Source organism: Carassius auratus, chromosome 8 (genome assembly GCF_003368295.1).
Source record: "Carassius auratus strain Wakin chromosome 8, ASM336829v1, whole genome shotgun sequence".
Lineage (NCBI taxonomy): Eukaryota > Metazoa > Chordata > Actinopteri > Cypriniformes > Cyprinidae > Carassius > Carassius auratus.
The window spans coordinates 19,613,948-19,636,021 of NC_039250.1; the positions used below are offsets into that span (position 1 = coordinate 19,613,948).

Here is a 22,074-nt window from a genome sequence, read left to right on the forward strand (position 1 = left end):
GTGATGTGCATCCCTGTGTGTAATAAGCAAAGTCAACGCGTACTGTGGACCCGCCCAGAGGCGCATTTTATACCAATGTGCTCTTTAAATAACAAAAAAATATTGCGCCATTGACTTTAGACTTTAGACAAGGTATGAGCTGGTCTATGGCCTCGTCTATCTTCACCTCCTCAAAATAGCATTGCACCTGCAATGCGCCTGAACACACCTCTTTTCTAGACCAGCACGCCCATGAGCGCACAAATGGGCACAAATACATTTGCTAATTAAACGATGTGGCGCTGGATAGAAAAATGCAAACGGCGCCGGACTGAAACTATTTACATTGCACCGGGTATATGATAGGGCCCATAGATTATGTGTGTAAGAATGGTGTTATTCAGCTGAAAGTATTTTCTCCTGCCTTTGTCTGTATGTCAATGTGAGAGAAAGGTCAATACTGTCAATACTGTCACTTAAATAAGCTGAATTAAATTTTTCCTTCTTTGTACGCTGATCTAAACACAGCTGATTAGCTGATTTTCTTTAATCATTACTATTTTCACTTCTATGCTGTGTGTATAACACGGTCAGGTTCAGAGGTGTGTCAGAACATTGCTATATTGCCTTCTTTGATGGTTTAGGTTTATTGATTTGATTAATTAAAAAAAAAAAAAAAACAGAGAAACTCATATATACACACAATTGTTAGTTGAATTATATTTTCTGATATTACACATTAATATAAGCTGAGCATTTGCCCGACACAGCAACAACCAATTGGCTTTACCAATAGTGTAAGCTTGGTGCGGGACTGTCATGCCAAAGGAAGACATGGGGATTGTTCTGTTTGAAAAAGAGTCATTATTTTTGCATTATTTTATCAAATAAACTGCAGTGACACGTTTCAGCTTTAATATTAAAAAAAGAGCATAAAGGAAGTACTTCTGAGCTCTTAACACACTTCCTCTTTTCTCTTAGATTTTTCCTTACATCCTGCTTAATTTCATTTGACACAATCTAGAAGTGTTTCTCCAAAGCACAGCGATGTAGTAAATCTTTAATTGGGCCAATGAGGGCAGGTTTAGATCGCTGTCAACGTCTAACCTAGAGGTAATTGCTAATGTTACAACATGAATGAATACTTGACATACAATATACATCTAGAATAAGCTGTATTAGCTGCTTTAATTGTTTAACCTATTCTAAATATCCCATTTATTTGTATTTATCAAAGAATCCTAAGAAAATGTATGCAACTGCTTGTAGCACTGATAAGAAAAATTTAAATTAAAAAAGTATATATCTTACCAACTCCAAACTTTTGAACAGTAGTGTACTATACGTTTACACTTCTCAGGGAATCAGCCTAAAAAACTGTTTACTTACAGTTTGTCTCTCAATATAAAATTAATTTGGACTTGAAAAAAGGCTGTTTCCTTAAATCTTGAAAGACTGATGATCAGATATGAGAAAACGCCACACAAGGAATAACTTGCTGTCAATAGTGTGTCCGCAAGTAGGCAACCATGTTCTTGTATATGAATCTACGTAATTAGAGGTAAATGAAAATCAGAGCAAAGCTCAGCAACACAGCCGGGTTCTAATTCTGCATGCACAAGCAAAGCAAATTGCATCTACACGCATTCGACACCCTCCTTCAATCAAAATTAAATCTCTCCATGGCTTTGCTAAGCGAGACGTCGACTAGAACAAGGTACGTGAGAGTGGGATGTCATTGGTAATATTCTAGTCAGGGTCTATTTATGCTGTTGTTTCGTTTATCCATTTAATTAAGTAATTATCCCATTTTTATTGGAGAAAGGTAATGAGTTTGAAAGTAAAGTGAAGCACACCATTAGAAAGCCTCCGGAGTGTGTCTCCTGTTGAAGCTTATGAGGTTGGCTCGCCTTTAGATCCCACAGTTTTCCCACTATCCCAATAGCATGCAAGCAACGTCCCCCCATTTGTAACACTCATTAGGCCAATCCAAACAGCCTTAAGCTGGAACGAAAACGTTTGGGGTGCTAGCTAAGGCCATTACTCTGTTCGCTGTCAGCCACTCTCAAGGGTTCATTACAGGAAGTACAAATGCCTTTTTGTGGTGCTAATAAACACCATTGATCTTTGAGGTTTCACCATGAGGCGCTGACATGCAAAAAAATAAAACCTTAATGGGACTTCTGAGAGAACAATCATATGTGTGCTGGGTCAAAATGCAGCCTGCAGCATAATTTCCTTTCTTTATATTTGAACTACTTTTGTTTAAATTGAAGAAATGGCTTAGTATTTGCATGCAGTTAGGTTCAAATGTCTCCATTCACACTCCAACTTTTGAATTCAAATTCTAATTAAAATTTTGAAAGATTTAAAATATGTAAGTAATATTTAATATTCTTCACTTTTTTGAGGTCATATTGTACATTATTATTTCTCCTCTCTCTCTCTCTCTCTCTCTCTATATGTATATATATATATATATATATATATATATATATATATATATATATATATATATATATATATATATATATATATATATATATATATATTAGGGGTGTAACGGTTCACAAAATTCACGGTTCGGTTCGGTTCAATACACTGATGTCACGGTTCGGTTCGGTACGGTTCGGTACGTTTTAGATACAGCAAAAAGAAAAAATTGGCAGATAAATTTCCTTGATTTTTTTAAAAATGTTTTATTTATTAAAACTAACAAAGTATGTGGTTTTTTTACATTGAACAATGATGGAGCTATTCTTTACCCATCTTCTATGGTGTTTTCTTAGCAGCATACTGTATAAAACAAAAATAGCTCCTTATAAATTTTTTTTTAAAAATTAAATGTAATATTGTTGTAGTGGTTATGAACAAATACAAAGATGTAACTCTTTTTATATGGAACTCTATAACTCTTTATATTTAGTGTGTTTTTACTCAATTGGTTCTCTATTTGGGCTTATGTTTTTTGGAACAAAGCAGGAATTACGGTCTGTCTGAAATGGGCTCGTGAAGGAATATTGTAATGGGGCTCAATTACATTAAGCATGTTCTTAAAACCTGCGTTTTCCACTACAGAGTAAGGTCTCATATCCGCGGCTATAACGTAAATGCACCATTCGCTGCGGTGATGTCCGTATACGGAGCCCGGGACGTCACCTGTAGGAGAAAAAAAAGCAATCCGTGGCGACGGTTTTGCAATCCGTCCCCTCAGTTTATAAACCGTACTCACAAATTCATAAACTGTTCACTCGATTTAACAAATCGTGCCCACGGATTAACAAACCGTGCCCACGAATTTCCAATCCGTGCACTTAGATTTTGTAAACCGTACCCTCGGTTTTTGAATCCGTACCCACGAATTCATAATCCGTGCGCACGCTTTCGCAATCCGTTCCCTCGGATTTGTAAACAGTACTCACGGATTCATGCAGCAAACTCCTACGTGTTAACATACAGTTTTATTGAATATTATTATGTGGAATAGGTTTACAGCAAAGTGTCTTAAGTGATTCTCTATCAAGTGTAGTACGAGGTGGAATACAAAGATTTAATAAGAAAGATGCGCATTAAAATCTTGTTCAATTGCTGATAATCTATAATAGCACTTGATTATTACTGTGCAATAAACCTGGCATTGTGACTGACTCTGGAGTAATTTTTTCCTCTTTTGTAAGTTATTTTGGATAAAAGATTCTTATGCATAACCTGTTTAATAATATATAATACACTGTAAGAAAAAATACACCATATCTACTCAATAAAAATGAGGCAACAGATTACAAGCAATATTATTAATTAAATTTCACAAGGTTTGGTATTGAGTAAATTTTAATTAAATGAGACCCTTGATAGTTATACATTTAATATGAGTAGATTTGAATAGAAAACGGTACAGAATTAATTATAATCTAAACAAAAATATTGAGTTGATTTGAAAAAGATAAACTCCCTAATGTGTAAATAGTACTAATAAGAATTAATTAGATTCTACATATCATAATTGAGTAATCATCATCTACATTAATCTGCACACTGATTTGAATTTAATCAATGCAATTAATTAAATCTAAATATTCCTTTCTTATAAATATGGCCAAGAAAGTACAGATTTTAAATACTCAAGAATTTATTAATAATTCACTTCTGTGCTTTAAACACATTGCAGTACACCATTGAACACTGCAACCACAGTTACATTTCAAACCAGATATTTGAAAAAGGAGAGAATGCTGACTTTAAACTATTTTGTAAAAACAAAAATAAATGACACAGAATGGTGATGTGTCCATAAACCAGTTTGCATGCTTTATGACCTCACTTAGCCACTAAATTGAATCAATATTGATCTTAAAGAAAAATCCTCCAGACGTGTATGTACCAAAACAAAAGCAGAAAATTGAAATTTGTACGAAGTAAAAAAAAACATTTTGTACCTTGAAATAGAAATCTCGCTGACATTCATGGGATAAGAGTCCAAATCAGTGCTAACTTTCAAACATAGGACTTTCAAATTTTTGCTAAATTGTGTAGCAAAACATGTACTCTCCAACTACGGTCTCATTTTCAAGCCAGAAGTTTGCTCATGCATTAGAAACCAGAAATTTGAAAAAGGCCAAAATGCTGACTTCAAACTATAAAAAAAGAAAAGAAAAAGAAGAGCAATGAAGATCTTAAAAGGAGAATACTCCATAATGGCATGTGCCAAAACATAAATAATAAAAGTGCAAATTGAACAGAATAAAATACATTTGTACTTTGAACTTACATCAATTGAAATGTCACGACATTCGTGGGACAAATCAGTGCAAACTTACAAACATAGCACTTTTAAACATTGTGTAGCACAAAAGTCTGCACAGCAATACAGTCTCATTTCAAGCCTGAAGTTTGCTCTTGAGAGACTGGACTTTGCTTGAAAGCTTTGAATCATCCAGTTCCAAGAAAAGTTTTTGGAAGACCTCAAAGGTGTACTTTAGCTGTGTGGGATAATCAAGATTCAGCGCGTAGGTCAAGCCAAGGAGGAGAGAGCAAGCCCTTGCAATATCTCCAAGTCCTGTGATGACTTCCACGCCCTCTATGACGATCCCAATGTTTTTTAGGCTGTTGCTTGTAGAAGCTCCAGGCTTTGGTGTCACAGTAATGGCCATTATGAGCTGTTCAAGTTCCTCCAAGTTCTCCTTGTCCTGCAACATGAAATTGTCATTGTCTTTAAAAATAAAAACTGTCAGAAATATATTGCAAGCATATCACATTACTAGAAAATACATTCATTATTGTTTTCATAGCTTATAAATATATTTTATTAGATTTTATTTTCTCGCAGGCCTTGGTGTCAAATTGGTCTGTTGTTTTGTTTTCTTCTCCATTTTGATGTTTTTGTAAAGGGTCCATGCAGGTTACAATAAGTCAAATTTAATACCTTTAAGACATTTTAAGACCATAAAGATGTAAATTTAAGACCTACACGATGCATTACCAAAAAATATTCGGATAAAAAGAAATTCTGAAGAAAATCATCATTAATTTAATTTACAGATAAAGGTCACATATCTAGATCAAGCACCTCCTTGAGAAATTAAGCAAATATGGTCCTTGAATTAAGTTAATGTAAATTAAGTTCACCTACGTTGAATTCTTTGATGAGATGTCCCCCTTGTTCTCCAAGGTATTCTATAAGACACCGGAGAACAACCTCTCTGGTCCTCTCAATCGAAGAGTGCACTGAGTCCTGGGGAGGAATGCAACAACTGATAAGTCAATCACTAAAAAAAAAAAAAAAAAAAAAAACTGGATGTTTCTGTAATTTAGAAATGTAAACACATGATGCCTATCAATTCTGATCATACTTTACATGCCTGTTTTACTTAATGTATAAAGCTTCGTCAGACCACAAGGCAGAGCTCCATAATGGCTTTAAAATAGAAAATGTACTGTTTATGATTTTGTGATAATCCATTAGCCCTTCCACACATGCACTGCAAGCCTGAAATTATAAACACATCACCTGAAGGAGATGAATGTGTGAACACAAATGTTTGAATCTGACATTAAATGGATTTAACCTGGACAGCTCTATAGTACAAAGTCTGTGTCATTTCTGAATTACCCCATGTGTGAATACAACAGTGAATCATCCGGAGGATTCACAGTGAGCGATTGGAGGTATTAAAAGGTTTAACCATGTTAAAAAGTTTTTTTGGGGGAGTTTTTCCTCTAAGGGCAAAGGCTGTTGTCATGGTGCTATGTACATTGACATTTAAAGCCCTTTGAAACTAAATGTTTGCAAAATGTGCTATACAAATAAAATTGCCTTGCCTCGGATCAATTTGTAAAACAAAAAGCAGCATCTTAAAGGCATGAGCTGTTATTTTTTCCTCTTCTAAAATAGGGCAGCAGCTCTGGAGGACAATTGTCTATCCTTATTCATATAATTAGGAAATCTTATGGAACAAAGCTACTTCTAATTTTGAAAATTGCTGTACCTGCAGCAGTTCCATTATGATCTCCAGTCTTCTTCCAAGTGCTCCACCTTTGGCACGAAATAGCATCAGTAGCTTGGGAGTGTGACGGTCTAACGCAGACATAAATTTCGGTTCCAGAAGTACAGTAGTTGTTCTTTGAAATTCTGCATTGATCTGTAACAAAAAGGCAACAATAGAGACAAAGGTATCACATCCATTCTTAGCCTCTTAAACCCCTTTCATATAAATTGTCTAACATTCAATACTTTTTGCCACTGTCAGAGTACTAAAGTCCCCCTCCACAATATTTGCATATTTGAACATTCTGGAATTGTAAATGAAGGAGAGTTAGATGTAATTTAAAGGATTTAATGACATTACTGAAACTTTGTAGAAAAAAAAACGTTAGACAAATTATTAATCAAAGTAATAGTATTTTTTTACATCTTGAAGTCAATTTGACAAAATTATTTCGAAGCAATCCCTTACAGGGTTGTCAGTTTCACATTTTCATCATTTCTTAACAGGAATTACACATTCCAACTTACTTGAGAAGGGTCAAACAGGGCAGGCCAGCGGTCCTTCATGGCTCGAACAGTTGGACACAGATTGATGATTTCATGTCGTCTGAGGGCAAATGTTTTGCTCATTTGGTCTTTGACTACATTTTCGTTGTTCTTCTTTTTTGACTCTGTGACCAGCTCTTCCCTTACTTTCTCCAAGCTCTGCTCATTTTCACCAGCTGGGTAGGGTGGCAGATAATTGACCTCTGCCCTTTTTGCCTTTTTTACATTTTTTGCAGACTTCCTGTCAGCAGGGCATTTATGTTTTAGAGCATTGCATGTAACATCTGGAATACCAAAGCCTCTTAACTTGGTTCTGTAGTTAGCCATCTTGTATTTAATACTATTCTGCCAACCAATGACGCCTGAAGAGCTGCCTGGATCCTTGAGACATGGGTGTGCCTTGATAAGTGCTTCAGCGACAGAAAGACGATTCTGGAGTGATGGATAGGGAGTGTATGTATAAATGGACTGAGCTAACTTTTCAAGTATATCGGACTTGATGTTTGGCATAGTCAGCAGTGTGCCCTCTTTTCTATAAACTTCATTTGCTCTTTCAAGAATCATTTCGGTTTCAACAGAGAATCGTGGAATAATGAAATCAGTTGGCCATGGTTTCTTTTGTAGGCTGCTGCTTGCTGAAATGATGGCTGAGCTTTCAGATGATGACTCACACGAGCCACAAGAGTCTTGTACAGTGGAACTTGTGGAGGCAGGATCATGGGATTGCTCTGAGGTGAAACTTTCATCGTAGCTGTCATTGAGTGGTAATGGGTACAAACTGAGAACAACTGGATTGATTGTCACAACCTTAATTGTGGCCTTGTGGGTAATTTCAGCAGTGGAGTTGAGAGTAAAAAAGTCACCAAAATCTGGATCTAAATACTGCAGGCTGAAGTTGTCGGTTATACTTAATGTCTGTTTGATGGCCAAGTTCAGCTCCTCCATTGTCTCTGGTATTCCGGATGGAAGAGTCAGTTTCTCTATTCTGTGCCCAAAAAGGACCCGGAGCATTGCTGAATCCATGTCAGGTGGCCTAGTGAGAAGAAAATAGTCTTTAAAAAAAAATGAAGTTTATACCTCCATTAAGCAACAAAATTACTCAAACCCTCAAAAACAAGTGATGTGTGGGCATCCGTTATTTGTAAATAAGCCAATTCACAAAATCACCAACACCCTACAGTTTATGATAGAGGGAAAAGATAGAATCTACAATGTACAACAAATGTAACGTTTCAGTGTAACCACACGCATTCCTGCAATTCTGTAAGCTGCAAGTGGATAGACATCTTGAAGGCTGAGGTGATGAACAAGATTCACTTCATTACAGGTCTCCAACAGAAAAGATCTGAGGTGCTCCAAGTACCAAGCATTGAGTTTCTTGACAATGAAGTAAAGGCTGCTTTCCAAGATCAACATCTGTATGATCTCTACAAAGTCTGGAAGCCCTCCTGTAGAACCATACGTCAAGATCATCCCAGCTGAATACCTTGTTCCATGGTATGTCAAAGTGTTTGACAACTGTACACTTGTTAGAAGAGGGAACAGTTTCTTGACAGACTCCTGGATGTCAACATGTAGTACTTCCAAAGGCAAAGATGACACTTTGCTGGTTACCAGGGCAGGCTTAGCCATATTTCTTTGCCAGTTGTAAGCCATCATCAACTGATGTTTTGTTGAAAGTGATGCCAAGACATTCCTGAAATTGCTTGAGAACCTCACAACACGCTTGAAAAACTTATGCTTGGCCTCAAAGCGCATAGTCCACAGTCCAACTAGAGGACCAAATGCTTCTATGAGCGCAGGATAGTGCTCCAAAAAATGGTGTTTGGGTGTCAATCTTAAATCAGGGAAAACTTCTTGCAGTCTATGACGATGCTCAGATATTTTTTGGTCAAGATAAGCAACACTTTCAACGGAGTGGAGAGGGGCCACAGAGAGCTCTACAATGTCCTTAAGGGTCATGAGAATTTGCCACGCTGGATCATCAGAGGGTATCCTTGGGCCAATGAGTAGTGGCAGTGACCTTATGAGTGCCCAGTTCTCATGACCATTTCCTCCTATGGTACCACGACTACCAAAATTTACTGGGATGGGTTGAGGGCGGTCAAGATTGTCTGAAAACTCAAATGGAAATTGCTTTATTAAGTCATTAACTTCTGATAATGTGAAGTATTTGTTCTTAATGAAAGCATTCAGACAGTGTGCTAATTCTTTAGGGACAATGCCTTCAAATAGGTCATGGAGTATATCAGGAGGGTAACCTCTAACAAAACTGAAGTGACTCAGCTTCTTAGTCAGTGGGCAAGTTTTCTTGACTCCATAGCAATGAGGCAAGGTGGGGTCATCTTCTAGAGTTTTGAGATGCAAGTTATGAGTTTCCTCAGTCTGGGGTGGAAATTCCCCACAGCGTACCTCCTTTTGAGAGTATTCAGATTGAGATCCTAAACAGAACCTGCAAATGTATGGACCAGTGAAGTTTTCAACAAGTCCACCAAGAGAGTGTGCACCAAGATTGTCTGCTGCCACACAATATACTGTGCCTTTTATGTTCTTTCCAGCACAGGCAACAAAAACTCCTTCTTGTTCCAAAACAGACAGATCTTTCAAGAGAGGCTCTAAAACAATATCATAGCCGAATCGTTTAATATCAATGGCTTTGCAGAGAATGGCCAAGTTTATTGCAGAAAGACTAGAGCGCAGTCCAGGTGGTACATTTGCCAAGATCCAATAAACTGCAGTGATCTTGTGTTTCTTACGTGACGTCCCTAAAGGGTTGCAAACCTCAAAATCATCAGCATAGAGAATTAATGCTATTCTTGGTTCATCCACAGCAAAAAATTGATTTTGTTTGAAATTTTTCCCATCTTGAAATGATTCATACTGAGTGGATGAGATTTTTTTTTTCAAAACCTCATGTGCAATATCCTTATTGGTCAATATATGCTCCAAGGTCTGAAGAAGGGGCACATATTGAAAGCTGAGATTCTCCTGTGAATCAAGGATGTACTCTACAGGCTGGACAAATTCAAACTGTTTCTTGAAATACTGCCTTCTCTTATACACAGAACCAAAGGGCCCATCTTCTCCCAGTGCCTTGCTTGTAGGGTGTGACTTGCATATTTCCAACACCAATTCGTTAACAAGGTCCTCCTCCACAGCACAATTGTACTTTTTCAAACTGGTATTGACAAGCTGACGGATTACTGGAGCAGAAGCGGTATATATAAAATAAAGCTCCTCAACCAAATCATCAATACATTTTCCAGAAACGTTGTGTACACTTTCCAGCTTCAAGAGAAGTGAGCCAATTCTTTGGTGAATTTCTTTTGATATATCCACTGGAGGATTTATACTGGTATCACTATCATCACAATCACTATCACCTGGGGGTAAAGGATCAGTTTCATTTGGTAAAGTTTGGTGTTCACCAATGACATTTGGCTTTAAGTCTTCAAGTGAATGAGGGTTGTGCTTTCTGCTTTTGTGCACAAAAAATGTTCCATATATATTGGTCTTAAATGTACATCCAACAAAAACACACTCTACGGTTTCATGACTCCTTAGGTGATTCCCAAGGTGTTGGAAATATTCTTTTTCAGTGGGATATTTAGCGGAGCAAATAACACATGTGAAAGAGAGGACTACACCTGTCTGCTTAGCTTCATCCTCTGTATGATACCTTGACAAATGTGTGCGGAGGGCACTTAATGTTTTAAAGGAGCATGGACAATAATAATCAAGACAAGGTACCGAATTTCCAATCTCAAACGTCCTGTGCAGTAGTCTGTAATGCTGCAGAAGATCACCCCTTGTTGTCGCTCTGAATCCACAGACTTTACACTGCCATCTCATTTGGCGGTACCTAAGGAAAACAAGTTTTAGATATTAAAAGTGTCTGTCAGTTTCACATTTCTACAGATAAAAATCATCCCTGTGTGAAAGATTAAATGAATTTAATGCAAAATATTTACATATTTAGATAAATCCTGGATTTTTTAATTGGGGAAAAGGAGTTGATGTCATTTGAAAGGATTAGTTCACCTCAAAATTAAAACTTCCTAATTATTTACTCACCCCAATGCCATCTAAGATATCCATGTCTTTATTTCCTCAGTGGAAGAGAAATTAAGTTTTTTGAGGAAAACATTTCTGGATGTTTCTTCAAATAATGGACTTCAATGGGCTCCAATGTTTTGAAGTCCAAATCAATGCGGTTTCAAAGGTGTTTTAAGTGCTTCAACGAGTTGTGGACGATCACAGCTGAGGATTAGGGGTTTATCTAGCGATACGAAAAAATTATATATATTTATTTACTTCAGCACAATTATTCGTCTTGAGCCGGTTACTTAAGGGAAGCACTGGGAACTATATCTTCACTGAAAGGTCATGTTCGATGGGGCCTGCGGAAGTGCCAATAGATAGAAGTACCGTTGCTAAACAGTGGGGTGGTACTTCCGCCAGCGCCTGCACTGTTAAGCGTGACCTTTCAAAGATGACGTAGTTCCCGGTGCTACCTATTAATATATTATAATTATGCTTAAGTATATAAATATTTTTTTTTCTTTAGAAAATAACCGATTGTTTTGCTAGATGAACCACTAATCCTAAACTGTGATTGTCCACAGCCCGTTGAAGCACTTAAAACACCTTTGAAACCGCATTGATTTGGACTTGTTTTACTCAAAAAACTTAATTTCTCTTCCACTGAGGAAATAAAGACATGATTATATTGGATGGCATTGGGGTGAGTAAATTATAAGGACATTTTCATTTTGAGGTGAACTAATCCTTTAAGGATTTCAATGATATAAATTAACTTATTTTGTGGAAAACCATATCAGAGAAATTATTATTTCAAGTAACGTTACTCAAAAAAAAAAAAAAAAAAAAAAAAAAAAAACGATGGCAGAGTGCTCCGAGACCTAGAAGTCCTAGATTGAACTACCTGCCCCACTGAGTAAGCTAAAGGCGCCGAAAGCACAGAAGTTCAGGCTCTAAATCTAAAGTCATGCAGAACTCCCCAATAAAAATACACAAATTGAAATAAGCTTTCGGGACAAGTAAAATTATGATATTTTAAAGAAAAAAAGTGACGGTAGGGGCCACTGTTTGATTCAACAACTATTTTGTGTTTAAATTTGGACTTATTTAGGCAAAAATGTAACTTAAATGACTAACTTAGCTAGCTAACGTTAGTTAAAAAGACATTCATCACCAGTCATCTTTATGTTAAATGGCCATTTCTTCCAATGGAGTTCGGCTCACGAAACTCCAAATATCCAAATACAGTATTCTGTTACTAAAATGTTTTTAGAAACTTTTAGTGTAACGTTGAGAGAGTTTTTGCCATCTGAATTTGAATTCCTTCCCTCCTGCTAGTTACGTTCGCTGCTAGCCGCTAAGGACGGACATTACCACAATAAAATTAACAGATGCATGGAAAGAAATAAAATTGCGGCTCTAAAACGTAACACTGTTAATAGACTGACTTCACGTGGATTTAGCTAAGTTAACTTCACATTTGCAAGTTGCAACAAAACGGTGAAAAAACAGAGAAGTTACGTTACCTGCCCTGGGAAGACGAGCTCCACACACGAGGAGTAAAGCCAGCGGAACTGCGTCGAGTGCCGTCTGAAATATACGATGCTCTTCCAGCGATAACCACAAATATTTCGCTTTATGGAACCTTAAAATTAAACCCAATGTAATTATTTACGCAATTTCATAAAAACATACTGAGGATATTATATTTACACGCAAAAGATCTAGGAACCAAGACAGTGAAAATGCTAACACACATCCTTCAAAATAAAAGTTTGATTCGATACATAAGAATTCTTCCAAAATGCTGTTAATATTATAGCGCCTTCCGACAGAAGTCAACTTTGTGTTGCTGCTGAGTCTCTTTTTCTGTGGTAACTCATTTTATATTGTAATATACCACTAAGTACATGCGTTCTTCTTACTAGCCCAGTGATAACAAAATAAGTTTTCTTACCTGACTCAACCAGTTAAATTTTGCAAAATGAGCAATGTAAAAGAAAACGAACATTCACTGTCTGTAGCCTAACGTTACTCTCTTCAAATGTCTTGGGTCAGCTGACTTAAAAAAAAAAAAAGGCGCACTTTGACAGGAAGTGCTTTTCAATTAAAATTTGCCTGATTACATTAATTTGAATTCACTCAATATTCTCTCCATTTGGGATTAGGTAAATATAATGCTTAAGTTTTATTTAACTACAATGGGTAGATTTTATTCCAACCATTTTTATTTGAAATTTAATTAAATATTTGCCTCAAAATCATAAACACAATTATATTGAACACAATTTAACCAAAAACATTAATTCAAATCTACATGACCACAGAATCATTTCTTACAGTGTAATGATACAAATAAAAATAAAGTTATTTTTTATAATTTTAATTTGTAGGCTAAATAAATGAGTACAAGACAGTAAAAATATTTGTCATAAAATAATTTGTGAATTGCTTTATTTTTAAATAACCTTTGGACAGTTTTGGAAATGCTTGTGTACAATTCTTTCTTAACATGAAGACTTATTTTTGTGATTTTATTATACTAAGCTCCACCCACCTCACCCCACCTGCCGGAGTTAGATGCATGTTTCACTGTTAAGTGTAAAATGCGTGTCAGTTTTCAAATCCGAGGGAACGGATTGCGAAAGCGTGCGCACGGATTATGAATTCGTGGGTACGGATTCAAAAACCGAGGGTACGGTTTACACAATCTAAACGCACGGACTGGGAATTCGTGGGCACGGTTTGTTAATCCTGGGTACGATTTGTTAAACCGAGTGAACAGTTTATTAATTCATGAGCACGGTTTATAAACTGAGGGGACGGATTGCAAAACCGTCGCCACGGATTGATGTTTTTTCTCTCCTACAGGTGACGTGCGGGGCTCCGTACCGAGCCTTCAGCGCGTACTGAGTGAGCGAGCGCCTGACTGAGTAGCCTAACATAAACATATAAGTGTGTTTTTTTTTCTTCGGGGGTGTCAGGGGCATTGCCTGTTACGTCGTTTGGGTTATTGGGCTACCTTGTTGAACGCATAACATTATATTTCACACACCTTTTTTATTTTCCAAATTTAATTAATTAGTCCAACGAACCGTTCGGTACATAATGCGTACCGCGTACCGAACCGAAAGCCTCGTACCGAACGGTTCAATACGAATACGCGTATCGTTACACCCCTAATATATATATATATAATTTTTAATTTCATTTAATTTCATTTAATTTTCTCCTCTATGCCATGCCTTCTGAAACACATTGATTTTCACAAGGCTCATCTCTCTGAAAAGCGAGGTGTGCTCTGATTATCCAGCAATCCAGTGCGTTGTGATTGGCCGAATGCGTCAAGCATGAGATGGAAATGTATGCCTCTTAACATATTGGAAGGCAAAATCAAAGTAGTTTTGCTTTCTCAACGGAACAACGTCACACACCACGGCGGTGTTGAATGAGCAAAGGCCAGAAGCCAAGAGTGCCCTGTGGTCTAGAGTGAGCCACGGCTGGCTTGAATGAGCAGAGGCGGGCGGCTTAATGCAAATCTTCCCACATAGTGACGTAGATATGTGGAGCGTGTTAAAATGACCCATCTCAGAGGGGTCGTGGAGGAGTGTAAACTTTCATAAAGAATATCCGGTAACACTTTCTATGAAGCCTATATTTATACTACATTATAAGGTTATTCTTAAGGCATTATAATAAATACATTATGCATTATAAAAAAAACGTATAATATGTTATATCAACTCATGAATAATCATAACAACAATTATAATACATCATAATACTTACGCATATGTGGTTATAAGTTTAAGAGTATGATTATTTATAACACACAATGAACACCATATTAAATCAACTTAATTTACAGTATAATGGACTGTATCATATGTTGACAGTTTATTTAAGATCTGCAAAGTATCTTACTACAGCTTGTGAGTGGTTAGATGTTGAGTGTTACTTGAGTGTTTCCTGTGGAGCTAATGTTAATTAATTGATGTGAGCTGAATACTCCAACTGAAAAAAATGCGGTGTTTTATATGATTACATTCTATTTTGATGGTCCCTTTAATCCATCGACTATAAGCAACTTTGCAACTACCTCTCATTAGAGTGTTAGTATTGTATGCTTAAGAATGATAGAATCTAGTGTGGTAGAATAAGCTGACATACTTGCAAAGACACTTATAGTCAGTTTATCTGTTGGCTGACCGTCAAAATAAAGTGTTAGCGGTCTTTAATTAACCGCTTTAAGTAGCATCAGAAAAATGGCAAGATATGAGACTTATAATACATTAAAACTATGAAAAATATAATCAGTTGTAAAAGTGGATGCAACGCGTTCATTGCGTTATAAATCATGTCACTCTTAAAAGCTATAACCACAAATAAGTAAATATTATAATATATTAAAACTGTTCTTATGAACATTCATGAGATGATACAACATATTATAAGGTTTTTTTTAGTGCTGGGCAACGATTAAATATTTTAATCGCGATTAATCGCATGATTTTCTGCGATTAATCGCGATTAATCGCAGCATGCGCAAAATTCAATAATGAAATCAAAAGTAGTGTATTGTGTAATTTTATTCTTTCAAAGTTCTACTGTATGAACAAAAGTGCAATACAATTTTGTTTGTCAAAACTTTAAACAAATAAAGTGCTTTTTTACAACAGTTAAAAGTTAGTAGCAGTTAACATTTCTTGTAAATCTTAACTTAAACATTAATGTAATCAAATTAAATATAACATTAACGTATAAATAAAACATTAATGTTTTATTAAATAAAACATTAAAGTTTTGTTTAGTTTGTAAAATATATATATATATATATATATATATATATATATATATATATATATATATATATATATATATATATATATATATATTTAACTGCCCCCTTCCGAGCAACAACATCAATCTCCTTTAAGAGACTGAGAATCTCGGTCCAAAAAAAAAAAAAAAAAAAAAAAAAAAGATCAGATTCAGATCAGAATCAGAATGATCTGTATTGCCAGGTATGTTTACACATACGAGGATGAATTTGTTTTCGTGACAGAAGCTCCGCAGTACAACAGAATGACAGCGAAAGAAAACACAAAACACATAATAAAAGAATAAAATTAACGCGGTTTCTTGGAATGGTAGGGTTTTTTGTAAATTTGTATTGAGATGATAAAGAAAACGTGCTGAAACGTGCGCTAAACATTTTATTCCTGTTGCACATCAGTGGGACATTTCAAATAAGTCAGCACACTTAGCACAGATAGCGCAAGAAATAGGATAGCTGCTGCGAGACATCTGCTTTTTGAACACGCCCTCTGCAACGCGCACAGTCTCCAGCGATCTGTCAAAGTATCTCTGCACAACAGCGCGTTTGACAACGTCCTGGCCAAATGCAGAAAGGTTGTTGGCCATTTAAGCACAGTGCAGCGAGTGCTGCAGAATTAGAAAAAAAAAACAAATTGAACTTAGACAAAAGAAGGAGTCGCTTATACAAGTCATTCCAACCAGATGGAATTCGACTCTGGAGTCTTGACATGATTTTCTGTTTTGCGCTGTAGCTCATCCCAAGCAGCAAGTAGCCTACTGATAAACATCCCACCCCTCCTGTGACCCATGGTTTGTGTTGTATTCGGTTGTTTTATTACAGTCTAGCTATGTGTTGTGAAACGCAGTGAGCAACGGACTTTTCCAAATAAAAAGTACGTTAACGCGCGATAAACTAATTGTCGGCGTTAATTAATTAATGCGTTAACGCGATAAAAACGTGTTAACTTGCCCAGCCCTAGTTTTTTTATAAGGCATTATGCATTCATTATAATACTTTAAGAATACACTTATAGTGTATTATAAATATGGGCTTCATAAGAAAGTGTTACCGAATATCGAATACCGAATATTTGAGACTTTAGTCAGCTGTGGGGATAAAGACTACAACTCCCATGATTCCACACTCAGTCACATCGTTATCAAACTAAGCTTTTTTGTTTGGTTGGTTTGCATACATGCCCTCTAGCCGCGAAAAATAACATATTGTGCCTTTAAGCCAACGATATGGGGCTGTATTGACAGAGAGCACATAAAAGAACATTACCCAGACTACTCTATCATTCTCTGTTTGTATATTTAGTAGAGGGTACGCATTTGCAAATCCATTTTTAGTGGACATTCATGACCTGTCTCTTCATAATGTCTTTTCTCACACAAGCCTGTCATAAAGTCTTCAGCCAGCTATAAAGTATGCATGGCGGTGGAGCAGAGGAATACTTGCCCAAGAATAATGAATTAAAATTGGAATTGTGGAATACATTTTCATAATTTTGACAGAAGCATTAAAAATCAGAAGTGAGATTTTGCATGCCTAAGTAATAATATAACCACAACTAATCGTAAATATAGGCTTAATGCTGAAAATTTGCATGGAGAATAATGCTTATTTCTGCATCAAGCAAGGTATGTGTTATGAGAATCATAAACATGCCACGTGGTGCATGAAAAGACCTTTGCATAATGGTTGCCAGTGTGGACTATAAGCCCATTCGTAATTAACAGCAACATTAAGCACATTAAAGGCTAATTAATGTAAGCAAATATATTAGTTGTTAAATAGATGTTTTAAAAAAATAAAAATTAAAAAAAAGGTAATTTTCTTCTATTTTTAAATGCCATGCTGTCACAGAAAAAAAACACTGTCTTCAGCATGTCTTTACTAATAGTTTTAATAATAACAAAAGTTGATTTTATTATTTTACTATTTCATATTATGCCATTTTTACAACACATCTAATTAAAATTTGCCAAAATGTACCATTAATCCAAAGCTATCAGGACATTTTTAACTTCAAAAACATCGTAACAAGTAACGGTAATATTACTTTCACCTATTATTTTTTTACCTATGACTTTCTCCAGTTATGTTGTCTGAACCAGGAGAGCAATATGTCAAGAACCATTTACAATTGAAAATGGTTTTTAAATAAATAAATGACTGGATTTTGTTGTGAGAGGACTACAGTACCTGGGGATGGACTTTTTCACTAGATGAAGTGTTATTTTGGCCAGAAGTGACGATTTTAGGTTTTAAAACGCCTTAATGGTAGATTTGTTTCCTACAAACGTGCAGCTTTTCACTTCAAGAGAAGTGTAAGAGTAGTGTGGATTACTGTGGAACTCTTATTCCGATGGCACCCATTCAACTCGGAGCATCCACTGGAGTGCAAGTGATGGAATGCTAAATTTCTTAAAATCTGCCCTGATGAAGAAACAAACTCATCTACACCTTGGATGGCCTGAGGATGAGTAAATTTAGATTTTCGTCTGAACTATTCCTTTAAGATGCATGGATGACTGGGTCAGCTGTACAGCTTTTTCCCGCAGGTGTCTCCTTGCATTTGTGTGGTCTTTACAATAGCAGATATATAACTAAAACACAGTGTTTTATCGTGCCGTCCTCCCACAGGGACTCCCGTACAACCTCACTAGCCAAGAAAACTATTGTTTTCAGCCACAATTATGTTACGCCACATAAAACAATTTTCAAGGCTGGATGCGTTTGTCACTTTCAAAACAATGTTATCTGATCAAAAATATGTGGCCTCGCACTGATAAAAACGCAAAAGGAAGAAACCAAGACGAAGATAAAGGAAATTGTTCCGAGCTTTGGTTTTGCTTTGAGCCTTTAGCTAACTGACTTGGTGTGGCGAAGCATTGCGGCAGTGCGAGATCTCTTTGAAATGCCTGTGATCTGCGCTAAACGCATACTTAATGTGGAGGTGGATGCTCCTGGCAACTCATCAGATAGAAACTGCCAAAACAGAGTAAGACTTAGAGTCCAGAGATAGGTTTAGGTGGGGTGGGGGCACAGACTCTCATTTGGTCCCGTTTCAGTGGTGATATTATCCATGTGTCAAAGCAGATCTGTGGGTATTAGGAGAGCTGAGATGTGATGAGGGATAGATAATCCTTTCACTGGTAAGGGAGAACTCTGGCCCAGATTTCACACAATAGCTTCCCCCCACTGGAATTATTTTGAGCAGAGAACAAATTCCATCATGCTGGGGAGAAACTATGTTATAGTAGTGTCACATCGATTTATTCCCAATACGAAACACCCATTAAACACATTTGATGGCTTAAGACTCTAAAAGGCACCATTAAATTCACTCGAGAAGCTTCTAATCAGTCACAGCCTGTTTATAAACCACTCTAGGCTGTGAGGGTGTATGATTTTTAAGAGAAAATTACACACAATGTGCTGTTATTATGTAGTGGGAGCAAAAGTTACATAATTAGTTTAACTGTGTTTAGCACCTGTTATGTTGATGCCTTAAGGGAAAAATATAAAACTTCATGGGCCAGACAGATATTTCTTTGGTCAGCACTAGATATTGAACCTTGAAAGTTAATTTCACTATGAAAATCTGTAGCTCGGGGCAGAAACTGGTGGAAAAGTGCAGTTTGGAGTCTTGGGTTTCATTGACGATAAAAAGAAGCAGATCAGTCAGTGTTTTAATGTATCTCAGATTCCACCAACATTCCGCATTCCGCAAACTTTTCATCTACTGCTGGACAGATACATTATGTAGGGAAATCACATTTGATCACAACAGCCCTAAAGTTTTTAACAAACTTTTGTGTATGTCTGTGTACTGTCACAGACGCATTCAAAAATTCTATAAGTTAACCAGTTTTTAGATATAAAAAAATATATAAATAAATCAATATCAAAAACAGAGATTGGCATAAAGAATAGCAGAGCGGGCTATATTTGTCTCCTAACTGAGGAAAGACTATGACATGCAAAAACAATAACTTGTGTATGGAGCCTCTGGGAGCAGAAATACGGCGTGTTTTGGAGAAACATAATACAACTATTCTAAGGGTTATCATTGTTTTGTAGCTGAACAATATTTACAGGAAGAATGATGAGAGAGAATATCTAGCATGTTTTTCTTTGTTGGAAGCGCACACTGCACACCCAGAGCACTGCATACATAAACCACCAGGAAAGCACAAAGCAGCATGCTTCTGAGTAAACAAATATATTTACACATTTAAACACAGATTCCACCCAGCATACACAAGGCAAACACAAATAAACACCCATAATGGATTATCTCCTGTATATAACACAAGTCCAGATGCTTCAAATTATCTTTGCCTTCTTATTTCATTTCCGTCACCTATGCTACTCCCTCAACAGACCCATGATTATTTACTTTCACCTTGACGACTGTAACATGGCTGAACAGCATTCTTGTTGACAAACAAAATCAGCTCTGGCACAAAAGCAAGACTGCTATTGTTCTATAAAAAAAAAAAAAAAAAAATTAAACACTACTTTTATTGTATTGCTTTTATAACAAGTACACATTTTGAATCAAACAACTTATATTACAGACATGATGTTATACGTTTTTTTTTCTATGAGCAAAACACATTGTAGCATTGCATTCCTGAATGAATCAGTGTTTAGAACAAAACCACTAAGTGAGCGATTCAATAACTTATAACTCATTGCTCTTGAATAATTCTGTGTTTTTCAGTCATCTACTGATCCGATTCTTCCCTCATAAAGGCAGTCGTTTGTCACTTACAACTAACACATTTATACAGACCGACAGTCTAATAACAATGTAAGAACAAGCATATTAGACTAAACTATATTATACTATTATCTAACCAGGGAATATAGGGAAAATTGTGAAAGAGAAATATTCCATGGTTTTCTATGATGTAAGAAAAAAATTATAATATTGAAAGCAAACAGACAATAAAAAAAAATGAAACCCTGATACAAGTAATTCAAAACTTCATACAAGTAATTTTCCAAAAATGGAGATGACAGCTACATCTAAAGGTGTTACTCCACCAAGGTGTCATGTTGCTGCCCAGACATAATAGCTGTTCAGAGGGATTTGGGTGTCCCAGTGTCCTTGTGCTGACTCAATTCCTCTTTAATGGCTGATAAGAGGGGTCAGTATTGGTCTGCTGGTTGAAGCATGTTTTACTGGGTGTTATACTGCAGCATATTGATTGTTTGTGTGTGTGTGTGTGTGTGTGAAATTAAGAAATTCGAAATTAAGGCACAGCAAGAGTGTCAATCCCAAAATAGATTAAAACAGCCAGAATGTACAACTCTAATGAAAAATAAATAAATAAATATACATATATATCATTGGCTTGAAAAGCTCTATTTACAAAAACATTTGCAATAAAAATTTTTTTTTTTTTTTTACTGATTTAATTGTCAGTTAAATGTCATCTAAAATTGCAATTTTCTAACCTCTAGGTGTAATTGTCAAACTGTGTCAGTTTTACGTCAAACAAAATGTATCGACCAATCACAAAATCAATACTCGTAGACGTGCCTCTCCACAGATATGTTGAATTCCTAGCAACAGGTAGTCCTTGCCTTAAACAAAAGACATTTCTGTCTTTACAGGCCTAATCATAAAATACGGCAGTGTGAAAGCATGAAGGTCTTGAGTAGGAAACAAGGTCCTATGTAGATAGACATTGCCAGATGAAGATGTTTACAGACTCTGTACTGATATGTTCATTCTGATGAATGTTGCACAACCTTAAATCTCTACGTGCCCTTGCAATTTAAAAAGGTAAAAAAGGCACACAAAAAAAAAACATACATCTGCTTTAGCCCAGTGTGAGCTTGGCAGTCTCATCCCCATGGTAACACCACATCTGCAGGCAAGGAAGCTTTCCACGGAGACAGCTCATCAGTAATGTTAGTGACACAGTATTAAACCATCAGTAGTGGTTTCAGTCCTTCTGTCCAGGCGAGTCTTAAACAGCGTGTGTTTGGTGAGAAATAAATCATGTTTTCTTCATAAACAGACTGCGCTGAGGTATAGCGTGTACAAACATTGAGATGAGACATGACCAGGGGCATGCTGGCTCAGTCTGGCCAACCAATAACATTTTCTTCCACCTATACAAGTGAGTGGAATAAATTCTCTTTCATTGCTTGTGTGCTTCTATCTGTGTTTTGTGATGGA

At 36.3% G+C, this 22,074-nt stretch overlaps 2 protein-coding genes across 6 annotated transcripts in view; both read right to left on the reverse strand.

Moving 5' to 3' along the window:
* grid2 (glutamate receptor, ionotropic, delta 2) overlaps positions 1-22,074 on the reverse strand; it is a 398,666-nt gene that overhangs the window by 255,420 nt on the left and 121,172 nt on the right. The gene's annotated exons all lie outside the window — the stretch shown is intronic.
* LOC113107518 (uncharacterized) lies at positions 4,095-13,091 on the reverse strand. Of its 2 annotated transcripts, XM_026270100.1 has the most exons (7): positions 13,008-13,091; positions 12,577-12,695; positions 10,760-10,871; positions 6,992-8,042; positions 6,465-6,617; positions 5,609-5,710; positions 4,095-5,165 (listed from the first exon to the last, which is right to left on the reverse strand). In XM_026270100.1, exons 4-7 carry the CDS (start codon positions 8,030-8,032, stop codon positions 4,857-4,859), a joined length of 1,605 nt encoding a protein of 534 aa, XP_026125885.1. In that variant the 5' UTR covers positions 8,033-8,042; positions 10,760-10,871; positions 12,577-12,695; positions 13,008-13,091; the 3' UTR covers positions 4,095-4,856. The 2 variants fall into 2 exon arrangements, with proteins under 2 accessions (XP_026125885.1, XP_026125884.1); XM_026270099.1 differs by lacking the exon at positions 13,008-13,091 and having other exon boundaries at positions 12,577-12,822.

Excerpts from the sequence above, each read along its gene's own strand:
- LOC113107518 (XM_026270100.1), bottom strand. The coding sequence starts at position 8,032 with ATGGATTCAGCAATGCTCCGGGTCCTTTTTGGGCACAGAATAGAGAAA. Across the intron at positions 6,618-6,991 it reads CCCTGTTTGACCCTTCTCAA|ATCAATGCAGAATTTCAAAG; the intron begins GTAAGTTGGAAT and ends TTTTTGTTACAG. Across the intron at positions 5,166-5,608 it reads ATCTCATCAAAGAATTCAAC|GACAAGGAGAACTTGGAGGA; the intron begins GTAGGTGAACTT and ends TTCATGTTGCAG.